This window comes from Kwoniella mangroviensis, assembly GCF_000507465.2.
Source record: "Kwoniella mangroviensis CBS 8507 chromosome 1 map unlocalized Ctg01, whole genome shotgun sequence".
NCBI lineage: Eukaryota > Fungi > Basidiomycota > Tremellomycetes > Tremellales > Cryptococcaceae > Kwoniella > Kwoniella mangrovensis.
Genome location: NW_027062533.1, coordinates 10997076 through 11015258, shown reverse-complemented (window position 1 = coordinate 11015258; position 18183 = coordinate 10997076). Strand labels below are relative to the sequence as shown.

The 18183-nt window shown below is 44.0% G+C and overlaps 8 protein-coding genes across 8 annotated transcripts; 4 read left to right on the top strand and 4 right to left on the bottom strand.

The window, feature by feature from the left end:
- Positions 1–412: 412 nt before the first annotated feature.
- Positions 413–2985, top strand: I203_104184 (3-isopropylmalate dehydratase, large subunit; the record flags this gene model as incomplete). Its single annotated transcript, XM_019144223.1, has 5 exons — positions 413–624; positions 708–844; positions 916–996; positions 1051–2560; positions 2634–2985. 5 exons carry the CDS (start codon positions 413–415, stop codon positions 2983–2985), a joined length of 2292 nt encoding a protein of 763 aa, XP_019007272.1.
- Positions 2986–3985: 1000 nt separating this feature from the next.
- I203_104183 (uncharacterized protein) lies at positions 3986–4887 on the top strand (the record flags this gene model as incomplete). The annotated part of the gene is made up of 4 exons (XM_019144224.1): positions 3986–4301; positions 4405–4462; positions 4537–4635; positions 4701–4887. 4 exons carry the CDS (start codon positions 3986–3988, stop codon positions 4885–4887), a joined length of 660 nt encoding a protein of 219 aa, XP_019007273.1.
- Positions 4888–6086: 1199 nt separating this feature from the next.
- On the top strand, positions 6087–7796 carry I203_104182 (uncharacterized protein; the record flags this gene model as incomplete). Its single annotated transcript, XM_019144225.1, has 2 exons — positions 6087–6458; positions 6546–7796. 2 exons carry the CDS (start codon positions 6087–6089, stop codon positions 7794–7796), a joined length of 1623 nt encoding a protein of 540 aa, XP_019007274.1.
- A 532-nt stretch (positions 7797–8328) lies between these two features.
- On the bottom strand, positions 8329–9027 carry I203_104181 (uncharacterized protein; the record flags this gene model as incomplete). Its single annotated transcript, XM_019144226.1, has 3 exons — positions 8329–8359; positions 8438–8856; positions 8938–9027. 3 exons carry the CDS (start codon positions 9025–9027, stop codon positions 8329–8331), a joined length of 540 nt encoding a protein of 179 aa, XP_019007275.1.
- A 1673-nt stretch (positions 9028–10700) lies between these two features.
- On the bottom strand, positions 10701–12038 carry I203_104180 (uncharacterized protein; the record flags this gene model as incomplete). Its single annotated transcript, XM_065517481.1, has 8 exons — positions 10701–10779; positions 10838–10858; positions 10937–10956; positions 11047–11165; positions 11245–11335; positions 11409–11502; positions 11577–11684; positions 11848–12038. 8 exons carry the CDS (start codon positions 12036–12038, stop codon positions 10701–10703), a joined length of 723 nt encoding a protein of 240 aa, XP_065374299.1.
- A 649-nt stretch (positions 12039–12687) lies between these two features.
- I203_104179 (uncharacterized protein) lies at positions 12688–14334 on the bottom strand (the record flags this gene model as incomplete). The annotated part of the gene is made up of 5 exons (XM_065517480.1): positions 12688–13011; positions 13107–13468; positions 13552–13607; positions 13683–14136; positions 14205–14334. 5 exons carry the CDS (start codon positions 14332–14334, stop codon positions 12688–12690), a joined length of 1326 nt encoding a protein of 441 aa, XP_065374298.1.
- Positions 14335–14860: 526 nt separating this feature from the next.
- I203_104178 (uncharacterized protein) lies at positions 14861–15100 on the bottom strand (the record flags this gene model as incomplete). The annotated part of the gene is made up of 1 exon (XM_065517479.1): positions 14861–15100. One exon carries the CDS (start codon positions 15098–15100, stop codon positions 14861–14863), a length of 240 nt encoding a protein of 79 aa, XP_065374297.1.
- A 382-nt stretch (positions 15101–15482) lies between these two features.
- On the top strand, positions 15483–17936 carry I203_104177 (uncharacterized protein; the record flags this gene model as incomplete). Its single annotated transcript, XM_019144229.1, has 8 exons — positions 15483–16271; positions 16352–16386; positions 16508–16817; positions 16941–17114; positions 17192–17217; positions 17285–17380; positions 17456–17544; positions 17647–17936. The coding sequence occupies 8 exons, from the start codon at positions 15483–15485 to the stop codon at positions 17934–17936; spliced, it is 1809 nt and encodes a 602-aa protein (XP_019007278.1).
- Positions 17937–18183: the final 247 nt, after the last annotated feature.

Genomic DNA, 18183 nt, shown 5'->3' with positions numbered 1-18183 from the left:
AAGCAGTCGTCTTGCGGTATCGGTGCGGGGTCTCCATGTGCACAGATCTTCGGGTGAGCCGCCCGAAATGAGTTTTTCCATTGCGCATGACTATCTCCTCGACTCTCATTCGCGGACCAGAGGGAGTCAATGGCACTTTTTTCGGCCGATCGACTCAACTGCTGGATTTCTATTTATTACTCTGATCATCCCATCTCGCATTCATCCTTCCCCATCTTCATTCAATAGTAATCCACCTATATCAAAAAGCTCTATCCCGGTAAAAGAGCACCGAGTGCATCCTACAAGCATATCATATTGTGAGTTGCTCATCAAAATCCTCTCACAACGAATAAAGCTTGTCCCGTACGCGTTGACCTTCTAGCTGACTCGCCACCAGATTATTCATATTCTTATAATTTAGTCAATCAACATGCCAGCCCCTACATTCGCTCCTCGAACTCTCTACGACAAAGTATTCGACGATCACGTTGTCTACTCAGGTGAAGGTGATACCCTCTTGTATATCGACCGACACCTAGTCCACGAAGTCACTTCACCACAGGCGTTTGAAGGTTTGAGAAATGCTGGAAGACAAGTGAGGAGACCGGATTGTACCCTTGTGACAGTTGATCACAACATCCCGTGAGTGTCACTCCATCGAACCACATATCATCTTGGAACTCGCTTCAATTCATTCGCTCATGCTCCTTGGTCGACTTTTGCAGTACCGCATCCCGAAAGAACTTCAAAGATGTCAACTCATTCATTGTAGAAGCCGACTCGAGAAATCAGGTGTCTGCCCTTGAGGACAACGTGAAGGAGTTTGGTCTTACCTACTTTGGAATGTCAGATAAGAGACAAGGTGAGTAACACAGCTTCCTTATCGTCTTTGTCTTCAGAGAGCCAGACAGCTGATCGAACCGATTCCAATAGGTATTGTCCACATCATTGGTCCTGAACAAGGTTTCACTCTTCCTGGTACCACAGTATGTTGTGGTGACTCTCACACTTCCAGTGAGCTTCCTCCCACCGATTGACGAGATTCTTGAGCTGACATCGTTCATCCAGCCCACGGTGCTTTCGGTGCCCTCGCTTTCGGTATCGGTACATCCGAAGTCGAACACATCCTTGCCACTCAAACCCTCCCCCAAGCCAAATCGAAGAACATGCGAGTGACAGTCGAAGGCAAAGTCGCTGAAGGTGTCACCTCGAAAGATATCGTGCTTCACATTATCGGTGTGATTGGTACAGCCGGTGGTACAGGATGTGTCATCGAATTTGCTGGTTCAGCCATTCGAGAACTGTCCATGGAATCTAGGATGTCAATCTGTAACATGTCTATAGAGGGTGGTGCCAGAGCTGGTATGATCGCTCCTGATGAGATCACCTTCAAGTACCTCAAAGGCCGACCACTCAGTCCAAGAGAAGGTGAAGAATGGGATAAAGCCGAGGCTTACTGGCGATCACTTAAATCCGATCCAGGAGCCAAATACGATATCGAAGTCGAGATCCGAGCTGAAGACATCATCCCAACCCTTACTTGGGGTACCTCACCTCAAGACGTTGTGCCAATCAACGGTGTCGTCCCATCTCCCGAAGACTTCCCTGAAGCTCAGCGAAAGAACGTCATCAGATCTCTCGAATACATGGGTCTCACACCTGGTACACCCATGGAAGAAGTCAAGATCGACAAAGCGTTCTTCGGATCATGTACCAACGGACGAATTGAGGATATGCGATCTGCCGCTCGAGTCATCATTGCCGCTGAGAAGAACGGTGGTCCCTCAAAAGTTGCTGAAGGTGTTTACGCTATGATCGTTCCCGGATCTGGTTTAGTGAAACAACAAGCCGAAGCTGAAGGTTTAGATGTAATCTTCAAGAAAGCTGGATTCGACTGGAGAGAGGCCGGTTGTTCTATGTGTCTCGGTATGAACCCTGATCAACTTAAACCCGGAGAACGATGTGCTTCGACATCCAACCGAAACTTCGAAGGTCGACAGGGTGCAGGTGGTAGAACACACTTGATGTCACCTGCGATGGTAGCTGCCGCTGCTCTTACCGGGAAATTCACTGATGTACGAAAGTTCATGGGTACTCATCTTAGTGAAGATGCTGGATTGAAGATTACCGATTACTCAGATTATCTTACGCCTGTCGAAGCTCCTGCCCGACCAGCCGAACCCACCGAACAGACTCCTCAAGGTCAGACTCCCGTCAAAGCTGCTGCTGCCGCCTCAGCCGGCTTACCCAAATTCAATGTTGTCAAAGGTATCGCTGCGCCAATGTGGGAAGCCAACATCGATACCGATAAGATCATTCCTAAACAGTTCCTTAAAACTCTTCTTAGAACTGGTTTGGGTGCTGCCCTTTTCTGGACGATCAGATATGACGTACGAACCAATGAACCTCTCCCTGATTTCGTACTTAACAAAGACCCTTGGAATAAGTCATCTTTACTGGTCTGTACTGGGCCTAACTTCGGTTGTGGTTCTTCAAGAGAACACGCTCCATGGGCTTTGAACGACTTCGGTATTAGATGTATCATGGCTCCTTCTTTTGGTGATATCTTCAAAACCAAGTGAGTGATTTGGGTGCTTTATCCAGAGACCACCTTCATGTATTAATGTTGACTTCCGTTTGATCATAATTAGCTGCTTCAAAAACGGAATGTTACCTCTTGAACTCCCTCAATCCGATCTCGAAGCATTATACGAAGATGCTTCTGCTGGACTTGAGATAGCCGTCGACCTAGAGAACCAACAAGTCATTCGACCCAATGGTAAACCTCCTATCCCCTTCACGGTTGACGCATTCAGACGACACTGTCTAATCAATGGTTTGGATGACATTGGATTAACCCTTGAACACAGAGATGAAATTGAAAACTTCGAAGAGAAACGAACGCAAGTTTGGCCATGGTTGGATGGTGTAGGATACGCTAAGAAAGGTCAGAAGATCGTTGCTGTACCTATCAAGAAATCGGCACCTAAGACTGATTGGTAAGGGCGAATCAATGGGTCTGAGCACTAGGCTCTATGTCTCTGCTGTTCGAATAATAGGTGAAAAGGAACGGATATTGTTGTATATACAAAGAACGAAATACCCATGCATAGCTTGGCTTGGAACCCTTAGCGTATGACTCTTTCATTCGTAACGTTCATTGACGATGAAAATGTAGCAGACGCAGATCGTCGTTGTGCTATTGATTGCTGTACGGCATGTGACACTCGTACAGCGTGTGATACTCGTGGTTCATGATTGGAGCGATTCGATCTGTCACTCCAGTTTTCCTGAACACTTACTTCACTTTACCCTCAAAAGATCTGGCTGAGGCCGGGGAATGTAAAATTCGTTGACCGAGTGTGAATGTTTGTTGATTTTGGGTTTGGTGGAGTGCAATTGGGTATCATACCATCATAACAAACAGAAACGGAGTTCAACTATGTATTGGATTCACGGTCTGAGGAAGGGCTTGCTTTAGTCTGAGTCTCAGTCCTGGCTTACAGCTCTTCTTCTAGTCCACAAACAGAATATAGCCCGTCACGACCAGAGGGAGAAGGCTTCTAAATGTCAGTCGGCAATAAACGATCGATCCAAGAGACCCTGCATAAATGACGATCATTTCAACGAAATTACCCTTAAAACCCATTCATTGAAGGTCGTTTGTCACTTATTTCCAGGGATTAAAGAGAGAAAGAGAGGTTCTTAGACCAGGCTCGACCAGCTTGCAGTTTGGCCGTTCCTGTTCATCCTATTGGTCCTTTCCTTTTGATCGACCAGAAATAACTTTTGGGTGTGCGATGTAAACAAGTCCATCTTCAAGTCTACGTATCTTGTTTTCCCTCTATATATATACATCTCATCTAAAAATCTCTTCGATTCCTTTCATTCTCATAATAAGATCAAATAATAGTTACATCGTATAAAAGAGGACCTGTGTTCAACCTCATACTACACACTCATTACCAATCACCCTTCGTTCATTTCATTCCATTCAATCATCATGTTCACCAAATCTACCATTCTCTTGACTCTCGGTGCTCTCGCCACTTCAGCCTTGGGTGCAGACTTGACTATCTCAACTCCCGCTTCCCTCATCCAATGTCAACCTGCTCTCCTTTCCTGGACGGGTGGTACAGCCCCATACTACCTCGCTGTTATCCCCGGTGGTGAACCTTCCGCTGCTGCCTTGCAAGATCTAGGTGAACAACAGGGAAACTCTCTTACCTGGACTGTTAGCATCGCTTCCGGTACGAGTATTACTTTGAAAGTTACGGATTCTACCGGTGTAGTCAATTACAACCAGGCTGTCACTGTCCGTAAGTCCCCATTCCGTTCTGTACCTTATTTCATATCACATATTTCGAAACATAGAATGTGAGCTTACTCAGTGATGGCTGATTTGGATCTGGAATCAAATAGAAGCTGGGTCCAGTAACTCTTGTTTGACCGCTGCTGCTACTAGCTCTGCAGCTTCTGCGTGAGTTGAACTAATATATACGTACATATATCCTTGAATCATGACTGATCGATCTTATTCCATGTGTGTTACAGCTCCACCCCCGCCGCTGTCAGTACCGCCTCTGCTGCTGCCGCCGCCGCCGTGACCTCCGGATCAGCCTCAGCCGCTACCACTTCAGCTGCTGCTTCCAAGTGAGTCAATCTACCATCCCGTGCTTGGAGCTGGAAAGCGTGAACTGACGTCGCGTCGTTTACAGAGCTTCTTCAGCTGCTGGATCAGCCTCTGCTGCTGCCTCCTCCGCCAGATCAGGTGCCGCTTCTGCTGCTTCTGCCGCTGCGTCGGCTTCTACCTCTGCCAAGTCAGGTGCCATGTCCATCAAGTCAATCGTGAACGGCGCTGTCGTAGCTGTTGCTGCCGGTATCTTGGGTCTTGCCCTTGCTTAAACCATGACATCTTCCTCATTCATAGTAATCACATACACGTACGAACATCATTGCATAGCATTCTTAGTCATATCGTTCTTTTTACATCTTATGCCTTTACGCTCATCATGTCCTATGTATCCCTCTATCCCATACATCCTGCTGTTGCTGAGCGTGTTGGTTTTTCAATCTGACAACCCTCTTGCGATTGAGGTTGCTTTGGAGCTGAATCTGAATTAAAAGGTTAGTCGCGTCGGAAAAATCCCCCTTCCCCCTTTAAGTGGAGTGTCAAAATCAAGAAGGGGGAGTCACCTTAAAAGTGCGCGTTCTCTCGTTATTTCCCTTTTCGAGAAGGACTTTACACATCCATCTGTTGTGAACTGTTGACTTTGACCTCAACCTCAGGTTCGATCATAAAGTTATTTTTCTTCTTCTTCTACACGACGAAACAGCAAGGTGACAAGGTAATCGTCGCGAAAAAAGAAACGATGAAACGCACTTTCTGCTTGACCCTCGACCCCTTGAAAATCCAATCTTATTCCAATCCAGATCTGATTAATCCGATACACACCACAGAACCAGGCACATGGTTACCCCTCTTTTACATGCTCATGCTCTTACCGATCATTTCGAAACATCAACGAACGTCGTGTTGAGCAAACGATTCAATCGATCATGTCTAACCCCACTCTATATTCCGAAATCCGACACCAACGATTGAATATCCAAGTCGGGTCTGGAATTTATGCTTAGTCCAAAGGACGGTGTTTCTTTTTCTTTCTCCTTCTTAATGCTTACTCATCAGTTGCGGTTCAACATGAGGTACGAGGGGAACCATTATAGATATCCTATGTTAGAGGAAGAACATGAGGAATGTGCAAGGGGTTGAGAAAGTGGAGTATAACCTTGTTATCTTGTTCGTGTTCGTGTTTCTCTTCACTGATACGATTGATATGGTTGATTGATGAGCTGTAACGACATATAAAGAGGGACCTGTCAACGATCAAGACATCTGCACCTTGCTACTTCCTCATCCCCAGCAACACATAACACCGCTTTGACCCATAATAACATCTGTTGCTGATCATTTCTTGACGAGAACCGTCTGAGACCCTCCTTTCCCCCTTGATCCTTACTTTTTTTTCCCTTATTTCGTCATTAAACTATCAAAATCACTCATCTTGACTACCATCAAACACTACAGATACAAGATATATACAATGACGGTATCACTCTCACTTTCACTCAAAAGACCAAAATCAACCAGAGGAGACTCAAGATCGAGACCAAGATCAAGTACATTATCACCCCCTTCTTCCTCTTCTTCCTCTTCCTGTGTTGAGCCATTCGACTTATCAGTCATTGTCAACGAGAAAGAATTCGATAATCTCGATTCAGTACAGCAAGTGATTGATACTCAAGACAAACGACCAAAGAAGATCAAATTCCAATTGAACGATTTGCCGGCTTCAGAGGAAAAGATGTCATCGAAATTGATAAAAGGTAGAAAGAGGTTTGTGACTGAGGAAGGGAAGAATATACCTGAGGCTTTGAATTTATCTGGTTTCAGACCAGGATCAGATGATAATCAAGTGAGTTGTGGTACACAGAATCAGCTGTTCAAAAAATTTTGAAGAAGAGAAAGAGTAAGGTGAGCTGACGAGATCGACCTCAAACAGCTTCTTCCTTCACCATTGATTCGACCTTCTTTCCCTAAATCACCTTATCCATTCCCCGCTCCCGCCCCATCGACCACCCAGAGATCTGCAACCCTCCTCCCTCCCAATTCAAACCCAAGAGACAAGAAATACTCTCATCGGCGATCCCGCTCATTCTCCGAACTGATCACCTCGTCAAGCTCCATCACTCAACCATGGCGAGATCGGGAGACCTGGTTGGCCATCCACACTCCTTCTCAGACGCCTCATATCACCCAGAGGAAGGGTTCGATCCCTGCTAGTTTGGAAGATGGGGCATGGAGGGCTAGAGGAGGTGGGACATTTTTCGGAGCAGATATGAACGGTCCGTATCCCTCTTTCAAAGTCAGAGTCAAACCTCTTAGTCCACCTACAAGCCCTAGAAGATACTTTACTTCAAAACAGCAAGACATTACCAGCGAGCCTGAAGAATTACCTCAGGAAGATAAAACTGACAGTTCCCCAATGGAAAAGATGATTTATCAACATCGATCTCATTCAGCTTGGAATGTCGGAAATACCCAAAACACCTCTTCCTCTCCAGGATCCTCAGATGGCGAAGAACACCCAATGATACCTACTAAATATCATACTTCACCGCCTATCCAAGATGACGATGATGACGACTTACTTCCACCATTATTACCTCGAAGTATAACCCGCTCATCATCATTCGAGTCCACTTCCAGGAATACAACCCCCATTCCATGGGCTCAAAGAAGTGGAACTGGAAGTAATTCACCGGGAAGACGAACCCCGCCCAAAACGCCTTCCAGACAGAATACCTCACCGTTGAGAAAAGCAAGTGATGATGGGAATCAAACACCTAAAACATGGAGACATGTTGATCCTTCACCTCCCCGTTCTGGATCAGTCAAAGAAAAGGAAACATCACCATTGATCACTCCTCGAACTCCTGAGAGTCCCACTCGAACGATCTCGCGAATGAAAGGTGTAGGCAGTAAGAAGCACAATATCAAGAAAGTTGGGGAAGTCGGAGGTGATACGCCGCTTACACCTTCTTCACCCACTTCGTATGGTAACTTCTGGGAGGACGTTGATGGAAGGAGAGAAAGTGAGAGAACCCAACAATCGCCTAGTAAGAGGTTCTGGAAAGCTTTGAGATTGGCTTCTCCTGGTAGAAAGCACAGTGAAAAGAGCGAAGTGGACAGAGATAGTTTGCATCATGGTGAAGACCATGTCAGTCCTAGTAAGAGAAGTGGCTGGTTCTGAAAGAGCTCTTATGGATTTTGAACGGGCGAAAAGGATGGACATTAGCTGGACATTGGGATTCGGCATGAGTCGGGATGGAAGTCTGTTGATACGGTACAATGTGAAAGAAGGACTGGTTCCGACTTGATTTGATACGATATGCTCTCAATTGGAATTTTGGGATCTGCAAAACATCTTGTATATGCGATTTATTAGATTTCCTATCTAAGCTTTCTTTGATACCTTGCGAATAGATAGATGGATCATGTTTGTATGTACAGTATATGACGGTATATGAATTGTATGTGCATTCGCATGTATACATAAATTCCCAAAAGGCAAGAAAGACCAAAATGGTCTTATTGAAGTGAATGCTTTTTCGAATTTTTCATTTAACTATTATAAGAAAATTGTGTATGTCGACTCCACATGTGCCCAAAAGAAGCGAACTATATTAGAAGAGGGGGAAATGTCCAGAGGAGGGATAGTGACGTGGGTGGATGAAAGGATTTCGAGAACGACTAAAGGGGGGAGAGAGATATGGTGTAAAGGATTAAGCAATTTCATAATCCATTGGAGCGGTTCTACAAAGTAGATTAGATGAAACGATCAGCAACCTTTCCGTAGATCTAGTAACTATGAGCCTTGGAAGCTGAACTCACCTTTTAACTTTTTGTAATGATTTCTTCTTCATCATCATGAAAGGCATCAACCTATCTCTTTTCTTATTCATTTGGCTTTGGTTTTGGATTGTCAACGCGGCAGTCTCTGTCTCCCCAGTCGTAGTCGAAGTCGATTCTTCGGAAGTCTCGGTAGAATGAGTTGAGACATGTTCATGGTTATTCTTAAATAAGAACCAGGTATTATCCCTACATCTAACTTTTGAATTTTCGTTATCATCCAACATATCTTCTTCTCCGCAGGCACATAAGACGCCAGATTGGAGTTGAGAGTATGCTGCTACTTGTTTATCTGAGCATCTCGAGAAGCACGCAAAAGGAGATGGGACTTGACGGAGGATAGAGGTCGGGTGGAAGGTTGATGAACAGCCTAGAGGGGTGAAAGTGGATGATTGGAGTAACTACGATGATTGCAGTAGCAGATATGAAGTGAGCTATGAACGATTGATCATGTAGTGATCAAGATCGGATGGGAAACTTACGAAGATTGAATCTGGTGCTGGGGCAGCTATAGCAAGTGGTGCCAAGAGGACCACAGCGAGGGTTTGAAGGAGTAGGCTGAGAGAATGCATCCCGATAGGAGGAAGACAGTTGAGGGTTGAGGGACTAGAGAGTTCGGTGGATGGTTCGAAGTGATGTCAAAAAGGAATGTGTATTACTCTGACTGGTCCAGCAGCGAGTGTCGGTATGTATAAAAAGAGAGAAAGGTAACCTTCAAGGTTGTTGAACGAGTCGAATCGAATCAATCGATTGATATTAAGAAATGTAAATTATGGTCAACTTGTAAAGTGATGAAAAAGCATGAAGAGAAAAAGTCAAGAAGGGGGGTTTGCAGGAATGAGAGAATACATTATATTACTTTTTTGATATCTGACATCTGTCCACATGTCATACTTTATCATATCGTGCTTACTCTTGAAAACAGATGATGAAAATAACCAAAAGCAGAATACTTTACGGAGCATATCCCAATCTTTCCTTAACTTTACACTTCGTACTTCTGGGTATGAATCACCACCAACTCACAAGTCCCCTCTTGTCATGTTCCTGACGATCTTCATGCCTACTTGACATCCTTCGGTGGACAAACCGTACCCCCTCAGTAAGCTAGTAAGGTATTTTCAACAATCTACCAACTTCGTACTTTACATCGTTCCAATATCCAAGCCCCGAAAAGCCAACGATTCAATCGAGCAGGATAAGATGGACGCCACGATCCAAAACTACAGTCCTTTATCATCAGAGGCTTTTCTTGCGTTTTGCTTTTTGTACTTTGTGCTCTTTTGCTCTTTGCATTCCATCCCAGCTTCGACATATGCTTCTTGGGCTGAATCTGAACCTGAACCACTGGACCTGGAGAAAAGCATATTTGAAGACTTTACTTTACCTTGAAAAGGATAAATGTGGCCGGATTCGGTTCCGTGCCTTGTACCACCCATTTTAACGAATGCCGTAATTGTCGGTCCTAAATCTCCGATCCAGGTGGTCGTACCGCAAAAGCTCAAATTGCTGAATTCAGCAGGTGGTCGTTTTATGCTTTCATATTTTGTACTTGGGGCTTTGGCTTTGGCTTTGATCAAGCCTGTCTCTGGTGGTATATGTAATGATGGTAGACTATGGACGAAAATGGATAACAATACCATCTGGTCACCACTTGTGTGTCACATAATACCTACGAAGACCTGTACGATATTCAGGCTTACCCTTGTTCGAAATAAGATTGACTGGAATTATCTGTTAGTACAATACATGACTTTACTGAGCAACAAACGAACGGTCAAGTCGCCATCGACGGGATATCCTCAATGCACCTCGTCCTCAGCTGGAGAAGTGTTACCCTTTCCAGATATGTGATTGGGTACCGGCTGACAATCGAGCAGACAATCGGAGAATGTAAGTATACTACTGCCTTTCTAGTCTTCCACAAAATTTGATCCCATGTCGCTTGAATAATCAAGCAGTATAAAGTAGTACCAGCGAAGTCACTCGATTTGTCACATTCAGAGAAAGTCGTTATTCAGGAAACACTCACCACAGCAAGTGATGCTCGTCAATCAGTCTCATCACATGATCATGATCATGATCATTCATTAACGTATCGTGAACAGGAATCTGAGAATACAAACCCCTTATATGTACATACACAGTATAAATGAGGATGGAGGAGTTCTACCTGCACAGTTAGACATAGAGAAATAATATTATCGTCCCGGAGAAATCCAGACTTGACTACTGTAATTTCTAATCAATCCATCGAAATGTCCGATATCAATTCACTTCTCATCGGTTGTTTCCTCCTCCTATCTTCTTCATCTTCTACGTCGCTGTATTCCATGCTTTGATATCAGCATGGAATATTTCAGCATGTGACAATAGACTTACTCTTCTTCATCCAATGCCTGCCTCTTATTGACATTACCCGTCCCCGCGCCAAATCCCGCATTCTGAACCATCTTCTGAGCCATCTATATAGGTTCGTACTCCTTGAACTGATTTTGGAACTGCAAATCAGTACGAAAGATAGGTACATATCCCCATCAGCTTGGTTACATTATTGAGTCCTGCCTGATGGGGGAGATAGTCCAACTCACACTCATTGTACTGACGCAATACCTCTTACTCTGCACATACGCCAGGGCATTATCCGCTGATAAGTTGAACTTCCACATGAGGTAGCCTACGACTATCGCTGGGGAAAGGGCGATACCGCCTAGAAGCGAAGTATGGCGTCAGCTAGGAATCGAGTTTATTATTTTGACGATATCTGCTAATTTTGCAGTCAGACCCACCATTGCAATGCGCTAGAACAGTCCCACCCATCGTCATAGCCTCTTCGATGAAATCGCGACATTTCGGAAAGATCGTGATCAGGTTCTGGTCCTATATGTCATAAAGGATATGTAAGCTGATACAGTCCATGGGTCATCAAAGTGAACCGGATGGGAGAGCTTACGGTGTTATCACTAATGTCCAAGGTCATATACCTAAATTCAGTTGGGAAACGAGGGTATATCAAACTTGATTCCTTCTTGTCTCTTATACAAAGGCTATGATGACATTACGACATAAATCAGCTTTCTGCATGCTTGTAGCGCAGAATTGATATGTTCCATGCACTCACACATGTGTTATACCCATTAATTTCATTTTTTTCAAATTCGTTGATGATTGGAAGGGACCAAGCCACAAGCCAGGTATGATCTGTTGAGCTTCTCTACGCATTTCATATCTGCGTAGTCACGAGAGTAGTAGCATCAGCATATAGCGCATCCCTTGAGTGCGACATCAAATTCGTTTCGAAAGCTAAGCTGAGCATAAGATGTCCCAATCTTCGCATTTCTGCTTCGATGTAATCTTTGAATATGATTCATGATATTGAAAGAATCACTCACTTCCACTCATTATTCCCTCCTCCCATTGGTGCCAATCCATTCCTCCCAGAATTATTGACCGACCCTATCCCATCCACCCCACGTCCACCCAGATGATCCGTCGGCAAGGGGTACTCTTCTGCATAACTACCGTTCGAGTCTAGGGTATGTCGGGAAGATGACGCCGCGGAGGACGCTCCGTTTATATCCATGTCCACCTCTGATCTACCTAGTACAATCTCGTATTCTGTATCTATATCGAAAGTAGGTAAAGAAGGTGGGAGATTTGGTAGTTTGGTTGAACGGTGAGTAGCGATACGACGTGGTATGATGATAAATTGCCAATTAGCCTATGCAGCTCTTGTTCTTGAGAAGGGTAGATAGTGTGAGTTGTAAACGCTCTCAGAGGAGTATTTGATCTGATGGTGAATTGGTCGGGATCCGCTTGGTTCAGGTCGGTGCCCGTAGGATGTGTGAAACGTGTCTATTGGTTGGGATTGTCAGTATTTGCGTCTGTCCTATCTGATATCTTTGTACACTGTTCCTCTCTAGGCTTGACTGTGCTATTTCTCTCGAGCTAATCCTAATTGTTGATACGAGGTGCAAGTGAACAAGCACAATTCAATGTTCTGATCAACTGTTGAAACGTTTCAAGTACAGTAGTAGCTGCGCGTACATGTCACGTGATCCCACTGATAAACTACAATCCTCTGGTTCACGACTCGTATCAACATTCAAGAAAAGATGCACAATCAGAAGGCAACCTATACAAGACAATCAGACGCACTATAATAAGGCATATCAAGTGAATGATACTGACGTTACAAGGCGGTAGGTACGATAGAATTGATATGAAGATGTTCAACCGGACTTCTCCTCCTTTTCTTCTTCTTCTTCTTCTTCATCCCATTCTCTAACCCATTGAACAAGCTCCTCCCAATCTTTGACCCTGTGAATATACTGTTCTCTACCAAATTGAATCTCTTGGAAAGGTAAGGGTAATCCACTACTCATCCTCTCGTTGTAATCCATCATCTCCACCGGAGAAGTGATACCGCTCCTAGATTGGTTCCAACCATATTCACCGAATAGTAAACATGGGATGGGAGGATCGGCTGTAATGATAGGCTCGAGGTTACCGTGATGATCATCTATAAATAACGATGCGTTGATGTTGCGTAGGATCTGATCGAAATTAATCAGCTGAATCATGCCATATATTTTGTATTGGAACGATTTACACGAGTTATGATCTAGATAATAACAGACCGTATACTCACCCACAATTTCGCCAATCCACCTTTCCCTTTCCCCACGCCATCTTTCCACAACTCCTTCAACCTCTCATTCAACTCCCTCTTAAATTCATCATCGTCACCTCTCGGTTCAATAGGTTTATTAACATCTCCATAACTACCCGTAAAATGAGCCTGAACAATAACATCCTTTGGTTCATGACCTATCGTAATTCCCTGGGCCGAAAGCCAATCTTTTAACCCTTGTTCATCTTTTTCAGGACGAGAAGTGACGATGTGAATTGGATGACCTAGTTCATGTAGTGTTCTGAGGCCTTCCACGAATCCCGGGATGGGAGTTGTAAGTGGAAGTAGGTTATTGAGCGTTTGTACTTTCCTTGCTACTTCTTCTCTCACACGGTAAGGATTCAGCTTCTTCATATATAAACATTATTTGAACGTGAAATATGATGAAGATCGAAGTACTCACCTGCAGGAGTACCGAAACCCCTATTTTGCCAAAATACATAAGTTCGTAGATCATTCCTACAGCAACACATCTGTCGGTTCAGTATTTCTTTGTCTCATGTACAATTAGTACATCATCGCTCATACACTTACAAAGTCAAATCCGTCCCATACCTCAAGTTATGTTGTTTAACAATCATAGCCATATTTTCAGAACAAACATCATCAAAATCAATAGCGATGATCCTTTCATTCTTCGTTGTTCTCGTTGTCGTCTTCTTCTTTTCCTCCTCCTTCTCTTTGTGAGCACCCACTCCATCATTTTTGCTATTTTCGGTACCACGCCCTTCTTCCTCAATCGCATTGTGGCCTTGTCCATGAGCAGACACCGTCAAGGACCCTTTCCGACTGGTACCTGTGATATTACCGGCGATCTTCGCCCAATCATCCATACTCATCGTATTCTTCCCATGTTTCCCACCTCTTCCCCCTACTCCAGGAGGAATGGGGAATGGATAATGATTACTAGCCATGACACTTCCGTGAATTGCCACTAGGCTAGCATCGGGTGAAGTGGCTGTCATCAGGGGTGTCTCTGTACCGCCCTCTAGAGTGTATGTAGGTGAACAAGGCTGCTCGTTCTCGTTGTCATTCTTATCGTTACCGCTATCTGACGTCGATCCGTATGTCGGTGTAGCTTTAGAGTCTCGGTGAGTGGCAGGGTGATTCCGCCAGAGGAGGATGGGAGAGTTTCGTTAGGGATTGAAGGTCCAGGATTGGGATGGTGGCTATTGTCTGTGGTCATTGTGATATTTCCGTTTGGAAAAGTGATCAGTATATGAATCGATAGATGGATGCAGTGGGAAAGTAAGAAAGTAGGTGATGATACAGAAGATAGAATATCGAGATCGATGGTTTATATAAGCACTCGAGTTGAACGAGTGAAATCATGACTCGGGCATAAAGATCAGGATAATGTCTTCTAAGATCCTTTCTTAGACCCGCAATGATGCAAGATACATGTAAAGATTCTTGTACTTTCCTTTTGTGGACGTTCAATGAAAGGATGGTTGTGGATAGACTGGGATTTCCGTTGGACAAGCCAAGAGGAATCGTACGTGACGCATAGAGTATAGGGACATGCTGAACTGAGAAAGGATGTACGAGAATTGGCGAGGAAGTGAGGAAGTGCTGGATATGATAAATGCATGTGGTTGGTATGTATAGTACTAGATCCAATCAATGTAAGTCAGAGTCAGAGCGTCAGGGAAGAATAAAGCACCTTAAGGTCACATACCGAATTGAGTTTTCTTCTCATTTTCCCTTTCCATTCATTCGACCTTCCTCCTTGGCGGTAATTCCACCGTCTCAGCCTGCTTAGACGGTAGAAGTGGATTCGCCATTTCCTTCCTCCTGGTTGTACCCGAAGTTTGTTGGTCGTTATGTCTTTTCTCAGCTAGCATGAAGAATGACGCTGAACTGACTACTACCATCCCCAGAAGGAGATAGGGGTTCGGTCCTTTCCGTGGGGGTGGACGAGGTGATTGCGTGAGAGGTGATCTCGAGGACATCGTGAATGGGAAATTCCTCTGATGCGATGTGATTGTGCTTGGTAGTGATGGAGATGTGAAACCTGGAAATATCAGAGGAATGTTGCGCTAATTTTAGAGAGTTGAGATGATGTCTCAAGATGTGGAGACCCCGTACTACCTCAAGCTAAAAAGTTGGACCTGGGGTCGGTGCGAAGCTGTGAGAACTGCGAAAGTTGAGCTGTGTAAACAAAGATACTTATACAATTGAACCCTAAGTATCGCTTGGTTACCTGCTCTAGTGCTCTGGATTGATAGATAGGAATGAATTTACTCAGACTCTTTTCAACATGTTGAATACATGAGAAATCATCGAAACCACTTTCACAAACAACCATTTACGAAAATTGGCAACAAGGAAGGAATGATCCTCCTCCCCTCCATCCGAGCACGTCTCTCCCTCCTCTTGGTCCTTATCACCCTAATATCTCTGGTACTTTACCAACGCATATCTCAGTCGAATATCGAATATGCTTTTCCTAAAGATGTATTAGCGGATTATACTTCACCTTCAACACATTGTTTCTGGCCTGAAAGGGGAGCAACTCAGGAGAGTAAAGGGAGTTTAGTGGATTGGTTGAAATGGGAATCATCACCTTCACCATCTATATCCACCACACAGAACGGGGACGGAGCAGATGCTTCCGACAATGAATTTCAGTGGGAGGGTAAATTACCTGATATAATACCTTCAAGTGGAATTGAAAAATACATGTTATCTCATATAGAAGATCTGCAATCGGGTTGGAATCCGAAACACGATTTTGAAGAATATGGATTGAAGTTAGGTAATACATCTTTAGAAGGATATACAAAAGAACTTATATCGACTTATAAACAATATCTCTTACCCTCTTTAGGAGGAGGAGGTGTAGGAGGGTTTATGGCACCCGTATTATCTAGATTGAGTTTAAGACCACCTATCCAAGAATTACCACCTCGACCCAAGCAGGTGATGACGACTGATAAATCTGATGAATTACCGTACCAGTTTGAAAGATGGAAAGAGATCATGCCTGATTATCAAATCAAATATTTCAATGATAAATCACTCAAGGCTTGGGTTAAAGGTGTTTTCGGTGGGACGAAAGCTGAGAAAATCTGGGAAAAGTTACCGAGAGTCGTTTTGAAGACTGATATATTCAGATATATGGTGAGCTGACTCATCAGAAAATCTTAGCGGTCACAATGAGTCATGAATATCTGAGCTGATTGTTGTCGGATGGATGATAGGCTATGTTAGTAGAAGGAGGTATATATACAGATAGGTAAGTAATACTCGACGCCCACTTTATACCTATGATTGTCTTGATAACTGACTTTGGTATATAGTGATAGTACGTTGCCATATCCTACTACACGATAAAACGTGACATGAATCTGATGTAGTGTGATAGCTGCACCTATCATTCACGCCGATTCATGGGGTATACCCTACCATTCCGAGACCGCCCCGTTATTGACCCACTTATCGAGATTACTATCTCTGTCAACTTCTCAGCATCTCCCTTCTTCGCATCCACTATCATCTTTCGCCTCTGAACATTCGACCGACTCAGTAGAAGGCATGATTGATCTTCCCGTGGACAAATCAAAGATTTACGATGGACCCTTGGTAGATGATGGGAACGAATTGGGAGAACCGGGTTTGGTGGTTAGTGTGGAGAGTGATGCGATTGATTTTGGATGGACAAATTGGGTGAGTCCAGGCGTGACTCGTTGGCAGTCTACCATCACAAGTCAAAGCATTCTCACGCATATAGCGAAATGCCATAGTCATGGTATAATAAAATGATTGATTTGTCTGTGATTGCACCCGCAGCGCGAAGTCGGTCTATCCCGCGCAGTTCAAATAACTCAATGGACATTCATGGCCAGACCTGGACATCCTGTATTCCTGGATGCATTAGGTAGGACATTGAGGAAATCTGAGGAAATGGAAAAGAAAGCAAAAGAAGCGGAAGAGAAAGGAGAAGAATTCATACCTGAGACTGCTGTGAGCTGTCCGCATTATCATATGATGTATCTCACGAGTCACAGTACTGACCCCTTCATTTTGTTTGTATATGTTAGCTCGAATGGACTGGTCCGGGTGTATTGTAAGTCCATTGTTGTTCACATTTCATGATACCCAATGTCAATCTTTGTCTTTTCAACCTCTTATAGCTCAGATTGCGTATACCGATACTTGCTAGCTCGATACGGATTCAAACCTGGAGATTTGATACATCAGAAAGAACCTATCCGAGTGGGAGATGTACTGTAAGTCTCGATGGTTCATCTTCCATCGTTTCATGGGATGAATAACTGATAGGTGACTCTTGTTGTTATAATCAGAATTTTACCCGCCGGTTCATACTCCAGTGTCAGTCCATTTACAGACGAAGAGCAAAGACCTTGGGCAGCGAGTTATCATGGATTCTTGGGTGAGCGACGATTACCTAATGTACAACAAAATAACTGTCCTCCCAAGTGAATTGTAACTTGGTGTACTACATCAAGCTGACGATTCATCTTGAAATGTACAGGTCGATGGAGAGAATCCGACCCTGCCGTACAAGAGTTCGAACGGCTGAAAAAGCTCAAAGCTGAAGCTGAGGAAGCGGAGCAAAAAGCCAAGGATGAAGCCGAAGAAGCCGAGAAGAAAGTTAAAGAAGCTGAAGATAGAGCTAAACAAGCTGAAGAGGATGAGAGGAAAGCTAAAGAAGAAGCTGATAGGTTGAAATTACAGGAACAGGCAGAGGCGGAAGCAGAAAAAGGGGATGATGGGATACCTAGAGGTAGGATTGGGGATGTTCCATTATCGCCTATTGGATGATCCAAGAATTATTGAAGAAGAAGAAAAAGGTACCTTTATAGACATATACCATGATCCACTGTAGCATAACTCACGGAATAGATACATAGATTCGATATTTTATCATTTGTTGCACATACACAAAAAGTGTCAAAATGCATTTTCACGAGTATACGATGTATTTCTCGATGTCCAATATAAGAATATCAGAACATCGGTATCGTGTTTTGTCCTAGTCAGTCATCATATCCATCCCGGAAATGTCATA